At 40.7% G+C, this 25,509-nt stretch overlaps 1 protein-coding gene across 1 annotated transcript in view; it reads right to left on the bottom strand.

Moving 5' to 3' along the window:
* Positions 1-265: 265 nt before the first annotated feature.
* MYO3B (myosin IIIB) overlaps positions 266-25,509 on the bottom strand; it is a 389,493-nt gene continuing 364,249 nt past the window's right edge. Inside the window, exons 32-34 of the mRNA XM_044913613.1 lie at positions 1,650-1,756; positions 1,229-1,275; positions 266-423 (exon numbers count right to left, since the gene is read on the bottom strand). Of these exons, the coding sequence (XP_044769548.1) occupies positions 285-423; positions 1,229-1,275; positions 1,650-1,756 (293 nt within the window). The 3' untranslated portion in view covers positions 266-284. The remainder of the gene's footprint in view (positions 424-1,228; positions 1,276-1,649; positions 1,757-25,509) is intronic.

Genomic DNA, 25,509 nt, shown 5'->3' with positions numbered 1-25,509 from the left:
GGCATGAATGATGCCTATTGCTGTACTGGAGGTGTGCTCAGTATCCCACAGGTACCCATGAGATGAGAAAATGAAAATTGCCCAGCTTAGGCTGCACTGCAGATATGGGGAGGGCAACGGAGATATGAGAACATGGTTAGGAATCTGAAAATTATTCAGTAAGTCTCAGACCCAGACCATGTGTCCAAAGAAGATGACCCCATCGCAGTACTTTCTTATTAAATGACAGTCAATTACCACGATTGTTCTTACCCTCAACAGACTTGGGGGGCAGGAAGTACACTTCAGTACTGAGCAAAAGATGTTCCTTTTGAGGATGAGGAAGAAAAGAAAGGGCAGGATGGGTTGTCTTCCTCGGGAATAGAGTCCACAGGTGACAAGGATTTGTAATATTCATCTTCCCCATCAAGCACTTTGATTTGGCTGCAACAAAGAAAAGAGTTTTCAGCAGAAAAAGAGGACAAAGGCCGCAGTCATCCCTGGAGCAGCTAAAGTTGCGTGAGTGCTGAGAAAAGGGTTGGGTCCCCTCAATGGCAGGTAGGTAGCTCAGGGTCTCCCAGAACACAGGAACTGAGGTCTGATCTGCAAAGCCTTTCACCTCAGGGTCACGGGCTGATAACGGGCCCAATGTAGTGGTGTCTGGAAGTTGTGATCATATTACAACTTGTCTGCCTGAATTGACTTGTCTGTCCTTGTTTGGTTCCCTCTAGAAGAGAAAGTTCCCTCCTGTCCTCCTCCAGTTCTCAAACTAGCACCAGTTACATATGTCACGATATTCTCGATCGGGATACTAACAATCAAATGAGCCACAAACTCCCTAGTGTCCTCTGTCTAACCACTGGGGGAGATTTCCCTTTGTGTACTTTTAAGGCCCAGGGGTAGGGTGATGTGGGAAGCGGCCTATTTGCACTGCGTGGAATGCTTTTACTTGTGGGAGAGTTTTATATAATCTGCTACGTCCGCAATTATGAGGGAAACCACAATTTCCTGGCATAATTGTGAAAAATAACATTTGCCTTTAGGTGGCAATTTCAGCCTTTTTGGACAGAAAAGATTCAAGTTTTATGTAGCTGCTACTGTGAAAAGTAGTTTCCAATGTCAATAATAGTGGTGATATCCCCATTTGCATATTTTTAGAAGCTTCTCTGGAAAGTTTTGCATTTTCTGTAATATCACAAAGGACCCCTTCTGTTTACAGTTGCTTAGAACTAAGAAGACAGATATTTACCCAAGTTTTCTTGGCTTCCTCTTGCTCCCTTGATATTCTAGAGTTCCCTGTGGAGAGGGCCAAGAACACACAGTCAAAGCAAAGCAGCAAGTCGTTAATTTTTAATTCAAAGTGATTTTGTGTTGAATGCAAGCAGATGCTGATAATATCAGAAGTCACAGCATAATTTTTTTGATCAAAGGGCTCAAGTGAGCCTGATGAAGCATGCATCTTGCTCGTCTTTGATAAACCACATCAATTATTCACCGTGAAGGCAGACATCCTGACATGAAAGCAACAGATAAAGAGCCTAAGCACATGTTCGAGAAGAGAGCATAAGAGAGTGGGGGTGGGGCTGGAGGGGCTGGAACAGGTATTAATAACAGAATTATTAACTGGAAACAAAGCCAGTGAAACAGCTTTATGGCCACTTTGAACTCACATTTAACTGGTTATAGTACATGGTGTCCTCAGGGCTACTCAACATTTTGGGCTGCTGACATCTTCGGCGAGGTGTTCGCTGCTTCTGTATAAGACCATTTTCTGAAACTGCAACAAGATAGCAAAACTTTACTGTAAACCATCTGAGGTGTTGTGGAAATCAGGTAAAAAACTGCTCTTCACATAAATGCACTAAGTGGAAACCGTGTCCCATTTTAACGGGTATGTTGGAGCTCTGCTAATATTGGCAGAAATGTCATCCTAAAACACAAATACACACATAGGAATTGCCAAGTGTAAACAAGGGCCGCTAGAACTTTGCTTTGTTGCTCTTATCCAAATCAGCTGTCAAGAGTGACAGAAAACAAATTGGTTCGTCCATGCTGGTGAAGTAGAGGTTGGTGGTCAGCCTTTGTAGAGTGTGGCGTAGTAGCTTAGTGGGATAACTCAGGACAATGAAGGCTATCCGGGATAGTTTACACCACATCCTACAGTGAGGGTTCAAAGACATCTGGAGCACACACACTCTTGGGTAGATGAGAAGCAAACCTTTTGGTGGGATACATTTTGGAGGGAAAATGGCTTGAACTAGTATTTACTGAAATGCTTTGAACAGTACCATTGATCCATGCAATCTCTGGAGATAGTGTAAAGGAGAAGGGGAAAAGATAATTGCATGATTTCACAAAGCAGCCTCTCCGTGTTAGCCCTGATTTCAGAACCTTGGACCAAGAATGAACTGGAGATTAAGAAACCACGTGTCCAATGAAGTCATGATTTATTTCCCTTCTAAGCAGATGACTTTCGTGGAATCTGCTGTCCTTTTGGCACTATATCTGAATCAGGATTTAGCAGTTCTAACTTCTTGCCAACATACACACACACACCCCCCAGAGCTGCCACAGAATATTGTTCATGAATGTCACAGTCCAGAGAAGAGATATCACTTTCCTCTACCGAGTGTATAGCATATTCATAAAACAGAGTTGGAGATTTGTACTTGGAATCAGAACTTGACTTCACTAGAGGTTCCTACTATTTAGGGAAATTCTCGGGGAATTTTCTAAGTGAAGAATAACTCAGCAAGGGCCATTATGAATAGCAAATTATCAGTTTCCTAAGTATGAAGTTTTGCATCTTCACTTGAACTGGAAATATCTATGTTGAACAAGACTATTAGAACTATATAGGACTTTAGGAACCATTTATTCTAAATACCCATTTTTTTTTTGAAAAGAAAACTGAGGCCCACAAATGTTGAACGACTCATCCCAGATGAAGTGGCAGAGTGAGGATGCAACCCTAGATTCTTACCTCCTGTTCTAGAAGTGTTCTTTTTAAAACTACAGCATATTGTCTTTCTTAACAAGGAACTGTTTTTGTAAGCTAAGGTCTAAGTAAAAGTAAGCTCTGTGAAAACATACAAATAATTAGCACAGCACAATGAAGTTGCTTGCAGAGGGCTCCAGTAGCCTTTAAAGATATCCCTGTCCACATCTTCAGGAAGTCTGTGCAGAAGGCAGGACTCCAGCTCTCGAGATGGCATTGTCTTCAGACTACAACGAATCCAGAATGGAAATGGGTTCTTTCTGAGAGTTCCAACATACCTCCTGCTTGCTTTGTGAAGTCCATATGCTATGATATGGTAGGACACAAGGTGCCTTGTGTCATCTCCTCTGATTTATAGATTAATGAACAGAAGTGCCTGGAATTAAGGTTGCTGGTGTGAACACACACTAGAGATCTGACATCTATTCTCCCTTAGACTTCCTAATATTATGGGAATTCCAACGCTGGAAACTCAAAAGGCTGATCTTAAATAGTTTCTGAGTTCAGCTGGAGTTCAGCCCAGTTCAGCTGGACTTCATGTAGTGTTTACATTTGATCAGAAGCTTTTATTTATGTTCTCAACTGGGTATGCTTAATATTAAGATGTGGTTTTCAACTTTTGCTCTCGATGAACTACCTGTTCCATGGGTGGGTGTTCTTTTCCTGATTCTTAGAAGGAATTAAGTTATTGGGTAGAATTTTCTCAATTTTAACATTTCTCCCACAAATTAAAAAAAAACTCTTGGCATCTGATGGTATCTGTACTATACTAGAATCTAGTGTAAGTTGGTGTCTGATTTAGCATCAAGTTTTAATTTTCATTATTTTAACTTAAATATCTCCATGTTTCATGATGTTTTGCAGAAGGCCATAACTTCCAGGTGTTTTGCCAAGTCTGAGTATCCCTGATATGTGATCAATAATAAGTAACCAAATAAATATTTGAGAAATGAATCATTATTTAATAAATGCTGTTGGAACAATTTGATAGTAATAATTATGCAAAAAGTATGACCTGAATATAGACCTGATAAAATTTATCCTATATGTAAGGTACTTTCCTGGATATTGTGGGGGAAAACAAAGAAAAATAAGACAAGGTCCCTGTCTTCAGTCTAATAGAGGGCACAGGGTCTTAAGAGGTTAAGTGACTTGTCATAAGTTAGTGTTGCTGGACTCAAGTTAGTTTTAAAAAAAAATTCTAAATTGTTTACTTTTCTCAATATGCTTTTTGATTCTCACAGGCCACAATAAATTCCAGATGTGTTATATAGTTAAACATTTTAAATATTCCTATAAAAACCTTAAAGGGGAATGAAATGGATTATCTTAACTATGGAAGAAGATATAAGTGACAAGGATGGGCTCAATTATAATACAAACAATAAAGTAAAATATTCTATATGATGGACAGTAACAAAACTAAGATGAAAGGAAGTGCATCAGAAAGATAAAAACAAATTTAAAAATATATACACACAAAAGTCTACCATCCATAATGTGGAAAGACTGAGACAAGAGAAAGATGGAGACACATTCATACATGCTGAAATACAATTAATGAAATGAGATATTGAAAAATGCTTAGCCATCCTCACAAAGAGCTTCAACTAAAACAACTACAACTACTTTTCTATTAATTAGGATAAATTAAAGATCAAAAGACAATGTGGGAGTGGACCCACATACACAAAGGAGTCCATAGGCTCCACCTCGCCTGAAGTGCAACTTGACAATAAATAACAAAAGCTAATCAAACTTGTTCCAAGAAACATGTCCCAGTGAAGGAAACCAGAGGAGAGAAAAAGACAATTTATATGAAGATGGATTATGATAACAATTTTATCAATTTTATGGAAAAAAGCTAGAAACATGACAAATATTTAATAATTGGGGAGAAGTTAACTCTGAGTATGAACACGATATCATCCCATGAAGGCACCAACAAAGACAAATTTAAGGTATGCTGTCGATAGATGAAAATTCAAAATTCAGAAAAAGAAGAAAAAGACAAAACAGCATATAGCACATTGATTAAATCTAAATAGGTGTGCACACTGAGAATTTATCATGAATTTTTTTCCTTTAAAATTTAAAAGAAATCAATGAGGCATGCAGGGCAAAATTATTCTTTCTTTTGGTAGATAAAGAAAGCATAGCTAAGAAAGCTAAATCTCAAAGTGGCAGAGTGGAAGCTGGAACCTGTCTTTGGCTTCTGAGCCAATAGTTTGCATCTAAGAGCTAAAAAACAATAGGGTTATCTGGCGATTACCTAGTTCATTTGACTATACAGACAAAATGGGCAATTCAAGTTTGAAGATAAATATTAGTATAGGAGTCATTTGAAGACAATGATGTTCAGATTCTGAAACTGGCCTATTTCTACTTCACATAAATGTTTATAAGCCACGCCAATGCTCCAGTTTGTAATCCTCTGGGGACCACCTCGTCATAACACTTTTTGAAAGTATATTATGTCATGGATACCATTTAACATAGGTCTCTTTCCCTTTCAAGAATCACTGCACCTTCTTCTCCCCTTGCGCCTTCTTTTTTTTTTTTTTTTTTTTTTAAGATTTTATCTATTTATTTGAGAGAGAGAATGAGAGAGAGAGAGAGCACATGAGAGGGGGGAGGGTCAGAGGGAGAAGCAGACCCCCCACAGAGCAGGGAGCCCGATGTGGGACTTGATCCTGGGACTCCAGGATCATGACCTGAGCCGAAGGCAGTCGCTTAGCCAACTGAGCCACCCAGGCGCCCTCCCCTTGCGCCTTCTGATTTCATATTTGAGATCTGAACACATCACTTTCTTCGGAGTTTTGTCCCAGAACCTTAAAATAAACTGGAGATAAATCTGTTGCAAAATGTGGGGCGCCTGGGTGGCTCAGTCGTTAAGCGTCTGCCTTCGGCTCAGGTCATGGTCCCAGGGTGCTGGGATCGAGCCCCGCATCAGGCTCCCTGCTCCGCGGGGAGTCTGCTTCTCCCTCTCCCGCTCCCCCTGCTTGTGTTCCCTCTCTCGCTGTGTCTCTGTCAAATAAATAAATAAAATCTTAAAAAAAAAATCTGTTGCAAAACGGAAGACATGTAAATGGCATCTCAGTGGGCAGCAGCGGGACAGGAATACTCTTGGCTCCCCAACCCCAAATCACCACCCTGTGCGGGGGCACAACTGCTAAGCCCTTGGTGAGAAACAAACAGCTGAATTCAGTTGCTGGCTTCGTTACATAACTTCAAACAACTGGTTTGGAAATTTCATATTTCAATTCTCTTTATTGAACATGCAGGTAGATCCATGCTAGAATTGCCAGATCAAATACGTAACACCCAATTAAATTTGAATTTCAGATAAACAACCAGTACTTTTTTTAATCTAATAAAATCCTGTGCAATATTCAGGACATACTTGTATTAAAAAATGATCGGTTGTTCATTTGAAATTCAAATCTAGCTGGGTGTTCTGTATTTATTTGTTGTTTTTGTATCGGGCAACCCTAATTCAAGCACCATTTCAAGTTACAAACAAGGCCTTTTGTTTCCTCCTAGGGTCTCAGAGATGAAGAAGGAAACTATTTCCTCAGTCTGATTGACTTACTGAATTATAGCTATTTTGGCTACAGATGCTCTTCCTCTATACTGTCCCCTAACACTTAGGGTTTCATTTTTTATCTCCCATTACAGATGTGCCATTCTGATCCATTTCCTAGCAGGATCGTAATGAGGGAAGGACAATGGCAAGGGAGGGCAGGATGGGGCATATGGCCCAAATATTCCCCTGCTTAGTGGGGCAGTATGGATTCTGGGCCCCTGAGGAATGGACAGGCAGTAGGAAGGGTTCCTGGGAGGAAAGGGAGAGAGCACACTGAGAGAACCATAGTCCTATGCACTCTCCCTGTGGGCCCTCAGCAGGCAGGAATAAGACTGCTGATCTGATTGCCATTTTGTGGATGAGGCATTCCCAGGGTCACTTGCCAAGTAAGACATCCCCTTGAAGCAAACGGTGTTCAGTGTTCTAGATTTACAGATGGCCAGTCCCATATGGGGTTACTAGATATATCTCTGGGACATGAAACGGAATTAGAGTTATGCAATTAACTTACAGAGCTCTGTCAACTCTGTGCATAAAGGGAGGTACATAATTTCTATGACCAAAATTCTCAGAGCAGATGGGGGTGACAGTAGCCTAGCTGTCAGCTGGATAATCTTTCTCCTCAGTGATGGCTGACCATGCTGTGTAGTACTCCAGTGGACACTTAACGAACTAGCCTCCAATGAGATGATTTGTCTTTTCCGGCTCTATGTCTCTTCCACTTACCATTTCATTTTTATTACCAAATCTTGTTTTACAAAGTAGCTTTTTCTTCATTTCATCTCATTTTTGGGAAGGACAACTAACCCCAAAGAGATAAGAGAGGCATAGGGAGATTAAGAGATCACACAGCAAGTTAGAGGCAAAGGAGAATTCGGGTTTCCAAATGTCCCAAAGGTCATTTTCTTTACATTACACCAGTTGTTCAATTTTAGAAATACTGGTGCCCAGATCAGGACTAAGGCATTGACATTAAAACAACAACAACAACAACTCCTTGGATGGTTCTAACGTACAGCTAGGCTTGAGAGCCGCTATACTAGACCATATTCAATCTTTCCTTACCAATAAGAACCACACTGGCAGAGTCTGCAAGAATCTGCACTACCTTAAAAATGCTATCTATGGAAGAATCTTCTTAATGTGTTGTAAACCACCTGATCCTGATATACCTTGAGGAACAGGCTATTTTGGGGATGCTCAGAATCTTGACAGGGAATAGGAGGGAAGATATTATGCCTTAGGAGTTCAGATTTTCAAATTTAAGTCGTGGCATGGAGGATGATAAATCTCTGGGGTTTGGCCCCTTCCTTTTATAGCTAAGGGGTCTGAGCCCAGGAGCATGGGCCCCTCTGCCGGTCTCCCTTCAGAGCCAGGGCTAGAACTCAGGTCTTTTGATTCAAAATCTCAAAGCCTAGGCCACGGCCTTCACTATGATGCTTGTTCTGTTACTGAGACATTCTTATAAGTTTTCACCTCGCCCTAACTTCAGGAAGGACTAAGGAATTCGGTGGGCTTTTGTAAAACACACACACAACCAGAAAGAGAGATTTTCTCCTGGGGTGCATGTAATTCAGATCTTCCTTTCTAAGATGAAAGGAAAGCTACAAATTTTCCCAGTTGCCATGTTATGTCATGAACAATCTTCTTCAAAATTGCAAAATTGCTACAAAGAAAACATCTCTGAGTTAAATTAGTGCCTGTGCAAGACAGTGGAGTTATAAATTGTCTACGTGGAATTTTCTCCTTACTAGTTAGGGAAGTGGTAATAACTTCCCCTAAAACTATTTTATAGCTCAGGACTTGGCACACACTTAACAAATAATGAATGAATGCATGGTGACCATTCACTATTCTTGTTAAGATATGTGGCCCACTCTGTGGTTCTATCAGTCAGGATATTATTATTGCCAAAGCTTCCAATAGGAAAAGGGCCTTTCTTATCCTGGGACACCCCTGGGGAAACTAGTCTACCAAGGAGGAAGATGAAGTCAGCCTCTTAAAAACAAAGTTGATTAGTATTTTTTTTCTTAATATCCTTTCAAGATTTTTCTAGGACTATGCATTCACTTTTCTTCTTTTTTTAAAGATTTTATTTATTTATTTGGGGGAGAGAGAGAGAGAGAGGGAGAGAGCACACATGAGCAAGGGGGACGGGCACAGGGAGAGAAAGCAGCAGACTCCTCACTGAGCTGGGAGTCCAAGGCTGGGCTTGATCCCAGGACCCTGAGATCATGGCCCAAGCCAAAGCAGACGCTTAACTGACTGAGCCACCCAGGGGCCCCTGCATTCACTTTTCTTAACAACAAAAAATTCAGTCACTTGTTCCTGTGTTCCCCCCTACTTAACAATGAAGTCGTATTTTCCATGATATTAACTTACTTGAAAAATAGTATATTTCTTTGAGACTTACATTTTTTTTAAAGACTTGATTTTTTAAGTAATTTCTACATCCAACATGGGGCTCAAACTTACAACCCTGAGATCAAGAGTTGCGTGCTCTACCGACTGAGCCAGCCAGGCTCCCACAGAGTCACATTTTTAAAGCAATAAATGACCATGATGTTCAAATAAATTAAGCAATGAAAAGTTCATCTTTTTTCCCACCCCGTGATCCCATCCCCAAAACAGAAGTAAATCCTGGAACAAGTTTCTTGTCTTCCAGATTGGTCTAAATGGCATCATTTCTAACGGTTGTATGATATTTCATTTAATGGATGATGCATGATTAACTTATATAATTTCCTATATTCGGCATGAAAGTTGTTTCCAATGTTTTTCTCTAAGTAGTGCTTTGAGGAATATCTCATAGTTTGATCTTTGATAATCACATTAGTTTCTTAAGATAAATTCCTAGAGGTTGAATAATTGGCTAAAAAATATACCTGTTTTTAAAAGTTACGATTTATTGCCATTTTGATTCATCCCAATTGTCATCCAGAAAGTACGCAGCAAATATACTTCTACCACCTGAACCTGAGATTTATCCATTTCTGAAGGCTCTCACCGGCATGGGACAGTATCCTTAAGAAAAAGTCTAATAACTGAATAGGTGAAAAATGGCACATCATTTGTGTTTTGATTTGCATTTCATTGATTACTTGAGAGGACGAGTGTCTGTCTTTCCCCCCTCCCCGTTTATTAGCCATTTGTGTTTCAGGATTCCTCATGAGCTGAAAGCAGCAGCTAAGTTCATAGGTCCTGGCTGGACCTAAACAGGATGGAATGAGCTTTGCCTGCCTGTTGTGTTGGGATGAGAGATGAGACTTCCCACTGGCTAACAGGTGTGGAGATGCCGCTTTTGAAAATTAGCATGTTGTAGGAAAGCATTTCTCAAACTTCTGTCATCATCCACCACTTAAAAATGTTTTTTGCTATATTCAAGACACCTGTAGTATTCTTCATGTAGTATTTTTAAAATCAACTATTTTTTTTACTTAAACACATTTTTAAAAAATGAATCTTTATTCACTGCTGTGCTAAATGGAAAGCCAGTGTCATTTGCCATAAATAGAAGTAAATCATAAAGTAAATGCAATGAAAACAAAACAGTACTATCACAACTGAACTAGATTCTGTTTCCCACAGAATGTTCTGGGCTTCTTTAAAAGGTTTGTTTAAAAAGAGAGGTGTGAGAGCAATTTAAGACATATTTATATAGCTATGATTTTCTTCTTAATATGAGAATTTAAACTGAGAACTGAAAAAGGAGTAACTTTCTTTTACATGATTCGGTGTTATTTAGGGTCACATCCACACACCATCTAAAATCAACTTGCAGAGGCCCATGTCCCACACTTTGAGAAATATCAGTGTTGTGAAAGAAAAAAAACAAAAAACAAAAACAACCCAGCAGGTTTAGAAAAACCGGAGCATGAATCCCACCTCTAGCCCTACTTTTTAGAGGTCTGACCTTGGTGAGGATGATCACCCAGTTAAGGTTGTGGTGAAGATGACAGATAATGTATGAAAAGAGAAAACCTGGCACCCGAGGCTGAGCAGGTGCTCATAAGGGGTTATCCTAACTCTGGTTTAATGGGAGTGGTTCTCTACCCTGGTTGCACAGTAGAATCCTCTGAAGAACATATAAAAAAATACAGATGCCTTAGCCTCAACGCCTGGACCTCCTGATTCAGTTAGTCAGGGGTAGGGCTCTGGCATTACTGGCTTTTATTTTATTTATTTATATTTTTTTAAAAACTTTTTTTTTATTATGTTATGTTAATCACCATACATTACATCATTAGTTTTTGATGTAGTGTTCCGTGATTCATTGTTTGCGTATAACACCCAGGGCTCCATGCAGTACGTGCCCTCCTTAATACCCATCACCGGGCTAACCCATCCCCCCACCCCCGTTACTGGCTTTTAAACACAGAGTCCCACCCCTCCTCCCCCAATCCCCTTCTGGATGATTTTAACTTGTAGCCAGCTTTGGAAAAACCAAGCACTTAAACCTCTCCTAAAAGCTTAGATTGATTTTGCAGATTAGCTAGCCACCATCTTACCAAGTTGGCATGGGGGTCAGAGAAGTTTCAGTTGGGCAGGAGAAATCGTGGGGAAGGGGCAGCAGCTCCTAGCATTGTGAGGTATTTGCGCTGGAAGCCGCATCAGGGGACTCGAGCTCCAAGCAGACGCTAATTTCCCTGGACACTGAGAAAATCATTTTTTGTATTCCAAGAGAACAATTTTGCTGACCATGGAAACATTATTGATCTCTGGTTTCCAGAGGTATGATATTGCTCAGTGCTCTTTGACAGGTTTTGGTGTGAATAAATGACAAAGCTGAAAAGCCATTCTGACCTACTAAACTCTTTTTAAATCAAACATAAATGTAGGGCAAAAGCTCTGGGGTGTCGGGAGGGTTGGAACTAGTAAAAAATGTTTAAAAGGCACAAGCTTAGAATCAGTAATACAGATTCAGCAATGGGTTGCTATTGGTTTCTTTCTTTTTGCTTTACTTTACACAGTATACTCAGAATGTTTGCATCATGTCCCATCTCTCGGCTTTTAGGAGTTTTTAAACCGCTTATTCTGAGGTCTTGCAACGTTCCCTTCCAGCCAGGTGTCTTCCTGTGGGGACGACTGACTTCATCTGTACTGCCCCTGACAAAGGCTGTTCCCTAACTCTGGCCCTGTTGGGGGGGAGGGGGGGCAGGAATTAAGGCCAAAATGGCCACCCAATCTCTGCCCGGTGAAAAACAGCATTAATTCAGCTTTTTCAAAAATGTCAACATGAAAAAATCTAAGACCTGATCTGATGCTTAGCAGACCCACAATGCCATGCAGCAGGCTGGGAGATGTCATTTCTGGAGCTCCTAATGAGATGCAAATCACCTAGTGAACTACTCGGGAGCTGGGAAACAATGTCCTGGGTAAAAGCAGATAAAAATGGAACGAAAGAATGTCTTTGAAGATTGGAACGACATTTTAAATGCTTGAGGATATGGGACACCAGATAGTGCTGGTTTTAGTAAACTAATTGTGACTGGGTCTTTGATTCCTCGTGGCAGGGAATCCTGGGGCATTCATCCCCAGCTCTGCCTTGCTCTCTAAGTTGGGGACCTGGTTCTGGTTCTTGCTATTAATATGCAAAGGGCAGGTCACCTGTAGTGAAACCAACACTGGACTTGGGGTCAGCAGGCCTGGGCATAGTTCAATTTCTGGAACTTAGTGGTATGTGACCCAGGTGAACTGCTTACTTTTCTGGCTGCCACGTTTTATCTGTAAAACAAGGGGTTGGACTGATAGAGTGATTTTTTCGACAAAGGGTGGTGGTGCAGCACATTGCACATATTCTTGCCTGGAGATTCAAAGCTGTTATCCCTGAAGTCATGCTCCTTCTCTGTGTGTGAATGTCTGTGCGTAGTGAGAGATGTGCCTGGTGAGAGTTTGTTGTGTGAAAGCAGGAAGAGAGAGAACCATTAGCCAAGAGACTCTTTAAAGTCCCTTCCAACTTTAAGATGCTATAATTGCAGAGTTCCAGCCACTCATTTTCAAAATGGACATAAATCCTATGGACCCTATCGGTCTTGTTGGAATTTGAGGAAGATCAAACTGCAATCAGGCTTCAGGATGGAAAGTTCCTGGTAACTATACCAGAACTTCATTGTAACATGATTCATTCACTTAAAGAGCAATGCTGCACAAGGGGGTGCTCATCTAAACCTCTTTCTCAGTTATTTGGCTACTGATGGGCTAAAAGACCACATTTTAATCTCACCCAGCCTTCCCAGCTGTGAGTAAAAACTGCAAAGCACAGGTTAATACTCTACAGCTGTACGAACACCCACCCAGGTTCACAAATTCTAAAATATTTTTACATATAGAGAGCAATCATTAGTATGATGGACTTGGTTTGGGGGAGATTATATGCACAAATGATTGGCAACTCTGTGTGTGTGTGTGTGTGAAATTGTAAAGAATGTGAATAATAGACCAAATGAAATCACAGGTATGATTTTTGTTTGCATTAAACTAATGAGATGCAAAAGTGGAATCAATGCAGTATTAGTGGTGAAAAATTAGGTTACTCTGGTTCTCTCAGTTTTAATCTCCAAAAGCCAATAAAATAGGAAGTATCTGGGGGAAAGAAAGTTAAAAAAAAAAAAAAAACTACATTGGGGTTATTGTCCTATTTTTGTGCTTCATGTTGAAAAAAATTTCCTTAGTACACTGTAAATTAAACTTGGTCCAACTATCTAGTACACCTTTAAGATTTATAAAAATAGTGAGACACAGAGGTCTCAGTTCTCTGCTCCGATCAAGAGTTTAGACTCCAGTTCTTCTGGATCATACAGAACTACTGAACTTCTTTGCCTTGTTTTCTTATAATCTGAGATGAGCTTAATCTATTATGGAAACAATATACAGATTGATGGCCTCTCATACCCTCCCTTTCCCTTTATTCTCATGGAGGTTATCTTGTCATGAGGAGGTCATGAGACCTGTGTGTCTCCACAGGACTCAGGATCTCTCAACAAATTAATGTCATCAACCTTTTTTTTCCCGTTTAAATCCCACTTCTCTGAGTCATTTGACTGGTATAGCTATAAGCACATTCCAGCATGTCACAAAAAACAAGCCAAGCTTAACAAAGTAAATACTTAATAGTGGTTATCAGCATTATCTGAAACTGGGTATCTCCTGGGTTACACAGTGATTTAGGCCTTGACAAGGAAATGAATTACCACTTTTATTCAACTTCTTTGCAGTGACTTTGTATACTGACACATTCGAGCTGCTCTGACCACTAGGTCTGACCAGGCTAAACGACAGTTCAGTGCATTTAATTTTAAGTTTCCAAACTAACATATTTTAGGGAATCCATTATCAGCAGTTCTCCACCCTTGGACCCTAAAGGAAACACTCTTTCAGGGACTCTGTTATCTTGGCTTAGTCAAATAAAATATTAACGATCAGAAACCTGGTAGCATTTATCTGACAATAAAGAAAATCATATTAACAGGAGCTCTCCACTGGAGTGATCTTGGACATCCGTGATGGCGCCGGGAAACGCGCCACTACCCCTGAAAGGGCGGGAGGTTCTGGCTGACTTGGCACCTTCTCACTTCTAGCTCTCACTGCCTCTCACCCTGCATGAGATGGGGACCCAGCAGAGTGGGGTTAAATGGGTTGGGGAACCAGTCCAGCTGGGGGTCATTAGCAATCAAGGACCAGCATTAAAAGGCAGCAGGAGACTAAGGGTCTCTGACAGGCTTGGCTCCATGCACCATCTGGAAAGAAAGAGGCTGTCAAAGCTGGATTAAAAAAAAAAAAAAAGAAGAAGAAGAACTTCATGGAGACCACTTCTTGGAGATACAAACATGAACAGTGATGTTATTTTCAAAGTGGGTCCTTCATTTTTGAGAGTTGGGCCAGGTAGCCACATTTTCAGGTCAATCTCTGGCCATAATGATAATTCATTGGTGCCTGGGTTGGGACCAGCCCAGGAAACTCTGTCTAATGGTTTGATAATGGCTAGTAATCAGAACATCTATGTTGGATAATGAGGCAATGGGCATGTGTGAAGCCTGAAGTGTGGGGGCAGGGCTCATACCAAATAACACATTTAGATGTATTCTACACACTATAGTACAATCTTTGACTAAGAAGAGAAAACCAGGGCGCCTGGGTGGCTCAGTTGGTTAAGCGACTGCCTTCGGCCTAGGTCATGATCCTGGAGTCCCGGGATCGAGTCCCGCATCGGGCTCCCTGCTCGGCAGGGAGTCTGCTTCTCCCTCTGACCCTCCTCCCTCTCATGCTCTCTGTCTCTCATTCTCTCTCTCGCAAATAAATAAAATCTTAAAAAAAAAAAAAAAAAAGAAGAGAAAACCAGACAGCTTTACCTAGGATGTGCCTGAATTGATCATTTAAGTTGCAATTTTTGACAAAATGAAAATTTAAAAACACACTGGGACTCACTTTCTAAGGTCATTCTAAAATCATCTGTACAAAGAGGTGGCAGTCATAGATGTCACATATTGCATATACCTGATCACTGACTTGGCTTACATTATTAAGTTGCCTCTCTCTTTTTTTCCTTTTAGATTTTTGGATGCCCCTCCTCCTTAACTATAAATACATAAGAAAGAAAATATGTTTAAAGTACAGAATTTTATTTCTTTTGATCACAGGTTGTTACACTTACAGAACAAAGAAAACTTATAATGTGATCCTTAAGATGTATTACAACACTAATTTAGAATGAGCTTCTATTCTCACTGTAAGAATCACTAATATAATATTATAGTTGAATTCATGAGAGGAATTTGCATTCCAGCTCATTATTGTGTGGTTCTAACATTAATCTTCAGAATACCTTTAGTTCTGATTACAAAGCAGCCAGTGCAAGGAAAAGGACTCAGGCTTGTATTTGTTTTTAGATGGTGAATGTACTTTCCTAATATTGTTAAGAATGAATAGTAGCTAAAATTATCCTTATGAAGCTTCTGGCAAGGTTCTAGATGCCTGGGCTAGGGAAAAAGTAATGGGAAAGATCTAGGACACTGTACTCTCTCAGATGTAGGGTCCCGTGAAGGGGGGCTCAGAGGACACTGGCTGCTGATTCAGGTAGCAGACATGATTTAGAGAAGAAATCAAGGTGGTCACAGACCAGCAGAAATGCACAATTCTGAGAGTTGAACCTCAATCATTTTTTATCATCCTATCCTAAACTTTGGATAAATTTACATCCATTATTGGCCAGCCTATCAGAGGTAGTGTTTTAACTAAGGCTCCAGTCACAAAGAACCGAGTTTAAAGAGACATACAGGGGCGCCTGGGTGGCTCAGTTGGTTAAGCGACTGCCTTCGGCTCAGGTCATGATCCTGGAGTTCCGGGATTGAGTCCCGCATCGGGCTCCCTGCTCAGTGGGGAGTCTGCTTCTCCCTCTGACCCTCCTCCCTCTCATGCTCTCTGTCTCTCATTCTCTGTCTCTCAAATAAATAAATAAAATCTTAAAAAAAAATAAAAAATAAAAAAAAAATAAAGAGACCTACAAATCCCTAGTGAGAGAACATTGTGGGCATAAGGCATGGACAAATCCTGTTTTTAAGGTTCTGTAGTTGGGCTCATGCTAATTTTGACAGTTCTCCTGAAAGCTTTTAGTTTTCTTAGGTATATAAAGGTGACTATGTGAACGTGACTTTTAAATCATGGAAACCCAGTACTGATTAGAGTTATGGGTCTCTGGGAATGGATATGAGAGTTTTCTTTTAAATAGTTAGGTAAAAATATCCAAACTTGATGCCTAATGCCCAATCTCACACTACAACTTCATAGAAGATTTGCACACTGGTTTAGTACGGAAGATCGCTAGTACTAACTCAAGTTTACTCCCCTGAGAAGCAGAGAGTAGAACCCAGGATTCAATTGGCACTAAAGCCCATGTTCCTTTTGTTATGGTCTATTGCTCCCCTACACTTTCCTGGTGAGAGAGATGAAAGGGTGAGGGGACCATGGCTCTTTCTTTCCCATTACCAGATTAATCTCTGGCTGCCCTGAGGTGTGGCCCCTTGTCAACAGTGCCTGCCGCAAGTCTTGGTGCAGTGGGATGAGCCCAAATACCAGTTGTTATGCTATACCCAGAACCACGACTCCCTGCTAACCCCTGGCACCGCTGGTGAGGGTAAACATGTCTTTTTCTCCCTGAAGGTGAAATTTATCCCTTAGAGCTTATTCAATTTTACTCAGGGCCTATTCTGTGCCAGGCCCTGGGGATGTGGCAGTGAACAAAGATCTCTGCCCTTAAGGAAGTCACCAGTTGGTGGGGGGGGGGGGGGGCGGGGGGAGGGGGGGTGTAAAGGGAGAAGCAGGCTCCCTGCTGAGCAAGGAGCCTGATGCGGGACTTGATCCCAAGACCCTGGGATCATGACCTGAGCCAAAGGCAGACGCTTAACCGACTGAGCCACCCAGGTGTCCCTGAACTACTCCTGATTCCATTTCTAATCTGTAGAATTCTCATAGGTCCCAATATCCTTGACACTCCCATTTTGTGCAAATACAGTTCTGCTGCAATAAATGTTATCCCCAGAGCTGGTTGTTAGGGATTCCATTTTGCTAAATGACTCTGGCCCTTGTCCTTAAAAAAAGAAACAAACAAAAAAGCATAATCCTTTAAGACATATCACTGTTGATAGAACTTTCCCTTAAATAAGATTCCTCAAACATGGGTTAAATGTCTATGTGATGTTATGTATGTAATTTTGAGGCAGAATGTTTTTAATCAGCCAAATCTCTGTTTCATAAGGATTTAGGTGGTGCCTCATCTAGTTGCCAACAGGGCTGACCTGCTAATTCTTTCCATTCCAGAACATGGTTGTTTGTAGTCCTAATGAATTTGCCATGCTGTTAGCTGGGGTTAATCTGCGAGTCTTACATGAAGGTTAGTAAAGTGCAAGCTATGCTTATCCTCCTCCTAAAAGGCAAATAGACTCAGTGACTCTTTCTGACCTCCCAGATCTGCAACAACTTGCTTCAGAGACTTCAGTCTCTTTTCTGTGATAATACAGCTTTGAAGGGTGTATTTCCACTTCTGTATCCTTGTACTGAGAATTATATAAACTAGCTTCACAATATAGAAATTGCTCAATAATTAGAGCAGGCATCTTACATCAAAATATGCAATTCAGATTTTATCTACTACCCAAATGCAAAATTCTCAAGAGTGCTGAGTTATGAGATTATTCAAACACAGAAATTAGCATTTTGAAAGTTTTCAACTGATAGAAAAGTACTGTACTCCGCTACTTTTTCCTGTGTATAACTTAGTAAGTATTGGATATTTAGAACCAATACATCCCATGAAGTAGAACAACACTTAAAGATGTAGCATGAAGTAAAAAGAACATTATTTTAATTTATTTGACAGAGCTACCATAGCTGGAAAAAGGAATGTATGTAGGTGTCTCATTTCTGTATTCAAGAACCCCAGGGAGTTTTCATTTAGAACTTGATAGAAAATTACTGACCACGTGATAGAGGGCAATAACTTTGTCAAGAGAAGTCAGACTTGCTATAAAGTCATAGAGATCTCTGCCTTGGTCTCCCCTTCCAAAAATCAGCTACATTTAGCAACTCAGCATGATGAATATAATGGAAATAAAACTCTCCAGGTGGACATTGTTTTGCTCCCTAATTTGGTTTGAGAGCTTCCTCTTTACTGTGGGGAACATATTTGAGGTATTTGCATGTGGCTGATCTCCCCTCCTCTCCTTCTTCCCCAAGTTCAGGTTGAACCTGTAGCCCAGGCCTGGCCCAGCGGAGTTCCCCTTTCCCATCCACAGTGATCCATTCAGGGGTGGGTGCGCAAGCCAGGCAGGGCTGAAGTTCCTATAGGAGACCTGAGATAGGGCACTGGAAGAGAGAGTGCCTTTGTCCTTTGGGATCTTGAGACAGGATCAGGGCTGTCAGTGGTCATTTTACCAAAACTGAAAAATGTTGCCCAAAAGGGTACTTTAGAGAGGGAGAGGGAGAGAGTAGAGAGGGAGGGAGAGAGGGAGAGGCCTAATGACATTGTTTGAATCCTAATAAATTACATTTTGGACTAAGCTAGTTTGGGATGGGTTTTTGGTTCTCATATCTAAATGAGTCCTTCCATAGTTTTTACAAATGAGTAACTTACATAGTATTGTCCTTCCTGATAATCATTAGCTTTGACACTCCGCACCTGCAGCCATTGAGGAGCACACTGGGGGCCTTTGCCTTAGTTTCTCAGACAGGTCTAGTGTATCAGGGATTAGGTCATTAGGTCCTTTTGAGCCACTAAAAATTAATACATGGATGTCCCTGAAGGAACACCCATTTGTATGGTGTGTGTGTTTGTGTATAGCATTTCATTACTTTAATATTAGCTAGAGGTAAAACAAGCTAAGCATGCCAGCGTAATTTGTGAGACATCCATTTCTTATTAATGAAGTAAACAGAGGCATTTATGAGGAAGCATGAGCAAGGAACTCAGCAAGCACGTGGGCGATTTCCCACCTACATCAGACGAAACATGAAAGAGCAACTCTTAATTACAACCAAATATTAGCTCTGGCTCCTGGGAACTCATCATCCCATCTCAAGGTCTATATTTATGAAAATTTAAGCAATGTCTTAAAACATGTTAATTTGTTCTTTGTTTATTTCTTTCCCTGACAGATTAATTTATTCCAAGGGACTTTGGTTCTCAAGCGCTAATATATTGATCGGGCCCATGTACGACATAGCTAATAGCCTGGGGAGGAGATTTTGGTGGAAAACAAAAGTCTTTCTTGTACTTTTCCTTAGGTAATTAACTTTTATTTGTGGGCCCTGGAATGCTTCCAGTTTTCTCTGGATTTGCATCTCTGACTTTCAGATCAATGGTTGATTTCATGAGAAAGAGGCTGGAAGCACTGAAAAAAAAAATTACACTTTAGGCTTGAACGAACCAGTCAGAGCACACAGGCCAAAAGAAAAGTTAGGAGTTTTTTTTTCCTGCTGGGTGATATCTTTCCAAGAGCTTTTAGTAAAGGACATTTAGACAGTCATAAGAATCTGAAGTATGAGAAATACTGTTTATCATTTATGGAAACTTCTCTCGGTGAGTTTTGGATCCTTTGGTCTTGTATAATCCCACTGGAAACTCAAAGCAATGCCCACAAACTGCCATCCTTTCAATGTCTATTGCTTGATTCTCAGTTCTTTTATAGCTCACGAATTGTACTGAAGTCTGTGGAACTTACATACTATATGTATCTGTATCTTGCAGAAAGAGGAAGTACACAGCAAGTAAGAAATGAAATTAGCCCAGAACCTGTATGTTCCCAAACAATCTAATGCTTTTAACTATCTGTATCATTAGACGAAGTGGACTAGAAAGTCTCCAGAAATGTACCTATTCTCAAAATTCAGGCAACTCATTAAACATTCTTAGATTTTGTCTAGGGTAGTCTTTTTTTTTTTTTTTTTTAAGATTTTATTTATTAATTTAAGACATAGAGATACAGAGAGAGAGAGCATGAGCAGGGGGAGAGGCAGAGGGACAGGGAGAAGCAGGCTCCCCACTGAGCCAGGAGCCCGATGCAGGGCTCGATTCCAGGACCCGAGGATCATGACCTGAGCAGAAGGCAGACGCTTAACCATCTGAGCCACCCAGGCACCCCTGTCTATGGTAGTTTTAAAGGTGCGCAAGTTTAAAGCAGTACATCAGGGGGCGCCTGGCTGGCTTGGTTGGTGGAGCATGTGACTCTTGATCTTGGGGTTGTGGGTTCGAGCCCCACATTGGGTGTAGAGATTACTTAAAAATCTTAAAAAAACAATAAAGCAGCACATCAGAAGTCAATGACCCCTAATTATATTATTTCCCCTTCACAAACAAATCTTTCTTTTTTTAACAAAAATATTTATTTGACAGAGAGAGACATCAAGAGAGGGAACACAAGGAGAAGGAGTGGGTAAGGGAGAAGCAGGCTTCCCACTGAGCAAGGAGCCCGATGTGGGGCTCCATTCCAGGACCCTGGGATCATGACCTGTGCTAAAGGCAGATGCTTAATGACTGAGCCACCCAGGCACCCATAAACCAAATCTTTCTAATCAGCAAGCCAAGAAGAGAGATTTCTATCACTCTTAGAATTCCTGATTTCTGGGGCTCCTGGATGGCTCAGTCGTTAAGCGTCTGCCTTCGGCTCAGGTCATGATCCCAGGGTCCTGGGATGGAGCCCCGCATCGGGCTCCCTCCTCCTTGAGGAGTCTGCTTCTTCCTCTCCCACTCCCCCTGCTTGTGTTCCCTCTCTCACTGTGTCTCTCTCTGTCAAATAAATAAATAAAATCTTAAAAAAAAAAAGAAATCGCTCCAGCAGCCTGGGTCCGGAAGTGAAGATGCCACCGAGCAGAGCTGGAGTTACAGCGGGGTAGTGCGAGCGAGGAATAAGCCCTTGGGTCACAAGCCACTAGGATGTGTGTGTGTGGGGGGGGTGTTTGTTTCTGCAGCATAATCTAAGCTATTCTGACCAAGAGCTTAAACTAAATATGTATACTTTATTTATTAGTTTGACCCTTATGACATTGCCGTTTGGTAATAAAAACATGATCCAATAGCAGCAATCTCATATGATTCAATTTGTTATAACAGAAAAATTGGAATATAAATTTCTACTCATGAATGCTTTTTCTTCCCAACTGTAAGTACTTAGTAAGAGAAGAGCATATTTATTACTTTGATTCTTTTTATTAAAAAGATCATATCAGAGCCAGAAAAAGGGTTGCAAAAAATACACATTCCTAAATCCACAGCAACAGCAATAATTAATCGAGAGATAGCCATCCATGTATCAGTTCCTAGGGATGCATGGTGAGCAAACAGACCTGATTCTGCCTTCATAGAGATTTCATTCCTTCTAGTGATGGTACTCAACTCTGAACAGGTAAGTTACTACAAATCATGATAAGTGCAAACAAAGAAACGTGTAGGTTGTTTTCAGTTGGAATTACATAGGAAAGAGGACTGAAGATAGGGTGGTGGGAGACAGCCCCTCAGAAAAGCGACGGTTAAGTTGAGGACTCATGAATGACAGAAGCCAGCCATGTGAAAAGAGGTAAAAGTGGGGGTTGGAGAGCATTCCAGGCTGAGGAACAGCGTATGCAAACCCATATTCATGACCCTGAGGGAGATCAGATCTGACGAGTGGGGCTGGACTGTAGTGAGAAAAGGGATCATAATGTGTGATGAAGTTGGAAAAATGGGCTGTGGACAGGTCATGTAGGGCTTTGATGGCCATGGAGGGAATTTGAATTTTAAGTCAATGGGAAGCTACTGAAGGAGAATGGGAAGAAAAAAGACAGAGACAGTTTATTTCTTATTGAAGATCACAATCTTTGACAGGAGTCCCAAACTAGTAGAGGCACAAGAATGGAAACAAGAAGACCACTGAGGAGGCTACGGTGGGTCAGAGGCAATGCTTGTCTGGACCAGGTTGTGCTGAAGAGGCAGAGAGGTAGACAAAATGAAGATATGTGTAGGAAGTCATAACTTGCTGATGGATTGGATGTGTGTCATTAATAATGACTTCCAGACTTCTGGTGTGGGTCACTGGGTGGATGGTACACCATTTACTGAACCAGGGAACACCAAGGGAAAATTAAGGTTTCCGAGGCCATGAGGAAATCAAGAGTTCAGTTTTGGACATGTTAAGTGTGGGTTGCCTGAGAAACCATCTGAGTGGCAATGTCAAGTGGGAAGCATGTCTGGAATCCAGAGAAACAATCTGGGCAGGACATATGAACTGGAGAGTCATCAACTCATCAATGGAATGTCAGGTTTGGGGAATAAATGTAGAGGGGAAGAAAAAAGGGTTCTCAGAGGCCTGAGGAACTCTAACATTTAGTAGGAAACAAAGAGCAGCCATGAGGTTAGGGGACAGCTCAGGGGTGAGTCTTCACAGGCACTGAGAAAAGAGAGTGGTTTACGAAGGGTGAGGTGGTCAGCTTTATCAAATGCTGCTGAGAGGTAGAGTAAGGAAAGGACAGAGAAGGTCCTCTGGATCTGGTGGCCTGCAGGTGTTTAGTTACCCTGACAACTGTGTCAGGAGAGTGATGGGCCCAAGGGATTCTGTAGGGGAGGGAATACGGGCAATAGGTATAGTCAAAAATGTTTTAAAATTTGGCTAAGAAGAAGATAAGAAAGAAGGGTGAGGAAAGAGAGCCCAGAATTAACAATATTTAATAAAGAGATACTATAAAAAATCTTGGAAGTTGAGTTTACCTGGAAGCTACCAGATTATTTTCCACTATCAGCAAAAATGTAGGCTTGAGAACTAGCTAACTAGTTATAATCTTGCACATCTGCTTTATGTGGCCTTTCTGCAATACCATATTCCTCAAGTGTCATCTCCTCCTCCATTTTCTTTTTCCTATATTTCTGGAAGGAGTGTGTTTGTGTCACTTCAATTAGTACAGCTTTTCTAACCTTGCTTGATCTTATTTTGCCTCTTAAGTTCTGAAAAATATGCCGTCATTGAAGAATGTTCTTCTATTTAAGTGGGTTTTATTTTTTTCCCCTCTAACTCCAAAAATGCTGACCTAGTTGGTTTCTGTATCTCTTGGTACAGTTCGCTTCCCTCTTAGCTTAAGTGTTGTTAAATGAGAGTAAAATTTCATTACAAATTTTAGTCTAAAATGTTTAATTAATATTTTTAATAAAAAATTCACACACTTTAGGTACAGGAAAAAAAGTCAAATAGCACAAGATTGCAGAATGAAAAATAAGTCCTTTCCAGAACCCTAGATTCAGCTCTAGAGGCAACCACTGCCATTGCTATATTGTGTGAAATAGTCTATGTAGACACAGTCCTAAGGCCCTATAGCTCTTGTCCCTAAAACAAAACCACAACCCAATAAAATTTCAAGTGGGAGCATACTTCTATACTCTGTGCCTTGCTTTTCTTCTTCCTTTTTTTTTTCTTCAAGATTTTATTTATTTATTTGTCAGAGAAAGAGAGAGAGAACACAAGCAGGGGAAGCCACAGGCAGAGGGAGAGGGAGAAGCAAGTTCTCAGCTGAGCAAGGAGCCCAATGCGGGGCTCCAACCCAGGCCCCTGGGATCATGACCTGAGCTGAAGGCAGACACTTAACCGACTGAGCCACCCAGGCGCCCCTGCCTTGCGTTTCTCACATCTTGATGTAACATGGAGGCTACACGACAAGAATACATACAGATATACCTCACTGCTTTCCATGGCTCCATTTTTATGGCTACACTGCCATTTAACAAGGTTTCCACTGATAACCGTATGGGTTTTTCATAGCATTTTATTTTATTTATTTTTAAAAAATCTTCTTAAAGATTTTATTTTTAAGTAATCTCTGCACACGATGTGGGGCTTGAACTCACGATCCTGAGATCAAGAGTCACATGCTCTATCGACTGAGCCAGCCAGGTACCTGGAGGGTTTTTGTATCATTTTTTAAAACCATAAAATATTCTTAAATGATTACACAAAACTTCTACCCAATATTAATTAAACAATTATTAGCCCAAATCCTGAAGCAAGTTAGATTGGGAATAAATGCGATTTTTTTTTTATTTTTTTTTTAAAGATTTTATTTATTTATTTGAGAGAGAGAGAATGAGAGACAGAGAGCACGAGAGGGAAGAGGGTCAGAGGGAGAAGCAGACCCCCCGCTGAGCAGGGAGCCCGATGCGGGACTCGATCCCGGGACTCCAGGATCATGACCTGAGCCGAAGGCAGTCGCTTAACCAACTGAGCCACCCAGGCGCCCATAAATGCGATTTTTATATAGTTTGTGATAAGGAAAGATAGCTGGTGTTTTTGTGACTCTTTCATCTATGAAATTTGGGGATATCAGCAATCATAACTATTAGGAATAATATGCATAAGCCATAGGAATACTAAGAGAAGGAATATGAAATTTTAAGACATTTAGAAAAATAATCCTTTAGAATAAAGAAGTATGGGTTATCAAATGGCTTATGCAGCAAGTGCTTGGTGTTTTCTTTTTTTCTTGGATAATATGCTATTAGATTTCTTTCCAAATGGCAGTTTTCTAAAGATGCTTTTTCTCACACTTTATAGTACATGGACAATTAGTATTTGCAATTTCAAACAATACTACGACTTTTATTTGGGATAGCTTTTTCATGGACCTAATTAATGTATTATGGAGGCAAAGTGCTTGTAGGCCTTCCCCTAGAGTCACCACTAATTAGGAAGGTGTATTTCAGAGGCAGGGGAGTGGAGACTTCAGTTTTGAAATACGTAAAATAAAGTTTGACTGTGAAGGTTTGGAAGTCAGTTTTAAAGATTTTGTCTTTTGTCCCGTGGGCTCTCAGGAGACGCTGAGGCTTCTGATCAGAAGAGTGACATATAGTACCAGCAGGGGATGGATTGGAGGAGGGACAAAAGGAAGAATAGAAAAGGACACTAGTAGTCCAAGCTAAGGCGATGAAAACCTTGGCTGGAGTGAGAACAGCAGAAACAAAAAGTGAAAAGGACCTAAGAGTGACTCAGCCCTCTTTCTCTGCCCCAGCACCGTTGCGAAGTAAGACAAATCCCATTAATTAACAGTTACTCACTCTGTATTGTTTTATAAATGCAGCAGAAAACCCAATTAAAAGGCTAAGCCATTAAAGTGGGTCACAACAAATCATGAAATTAGATATAAACAAGGAAGTGGTTGTCTTCAGAACTTTCTATTGTGTATGCGGAGTAGGATGCTTTTAGCTTTTACCTCCTTTCATCAGTGCCTTCCCTGAGCTATCACTGTCATAAAGTAGCAAGGCAAGACCTCCAAGAAGGGAAAATAGTCAACAAGGGTGGCTGATTTATGAAGTTAATCATCTGTGCCTTAAATAAATTCTGATAGCTTAAAGGTAAACATTTCAAGGATATTTATGGTAAATCTAAATATTAAAAACAGGGTTAAAATGATAAAAAGAAGATATGGGTGAATATATAATCAT

This window comes from Neomonachus schauinslandi, chromosome 3 (assembly GCF_002201575.2).
Source record: "Neomonachus schauinslandi chromosome 3, ASM220157v2, whole genome shotgun sequence".
Taxonomy (NCBI): Eukaryota; Metazoa; Chordata; class Mammalia; order Carnivora; family Phocidae; genus Neomonachus; species Neomonachus schauinslandi.
The sequence above is the reverse complement of the archived record's forward strand: the minus strand, read 5'-3'. Positions and strand labels throughout refer to the sequence as shown.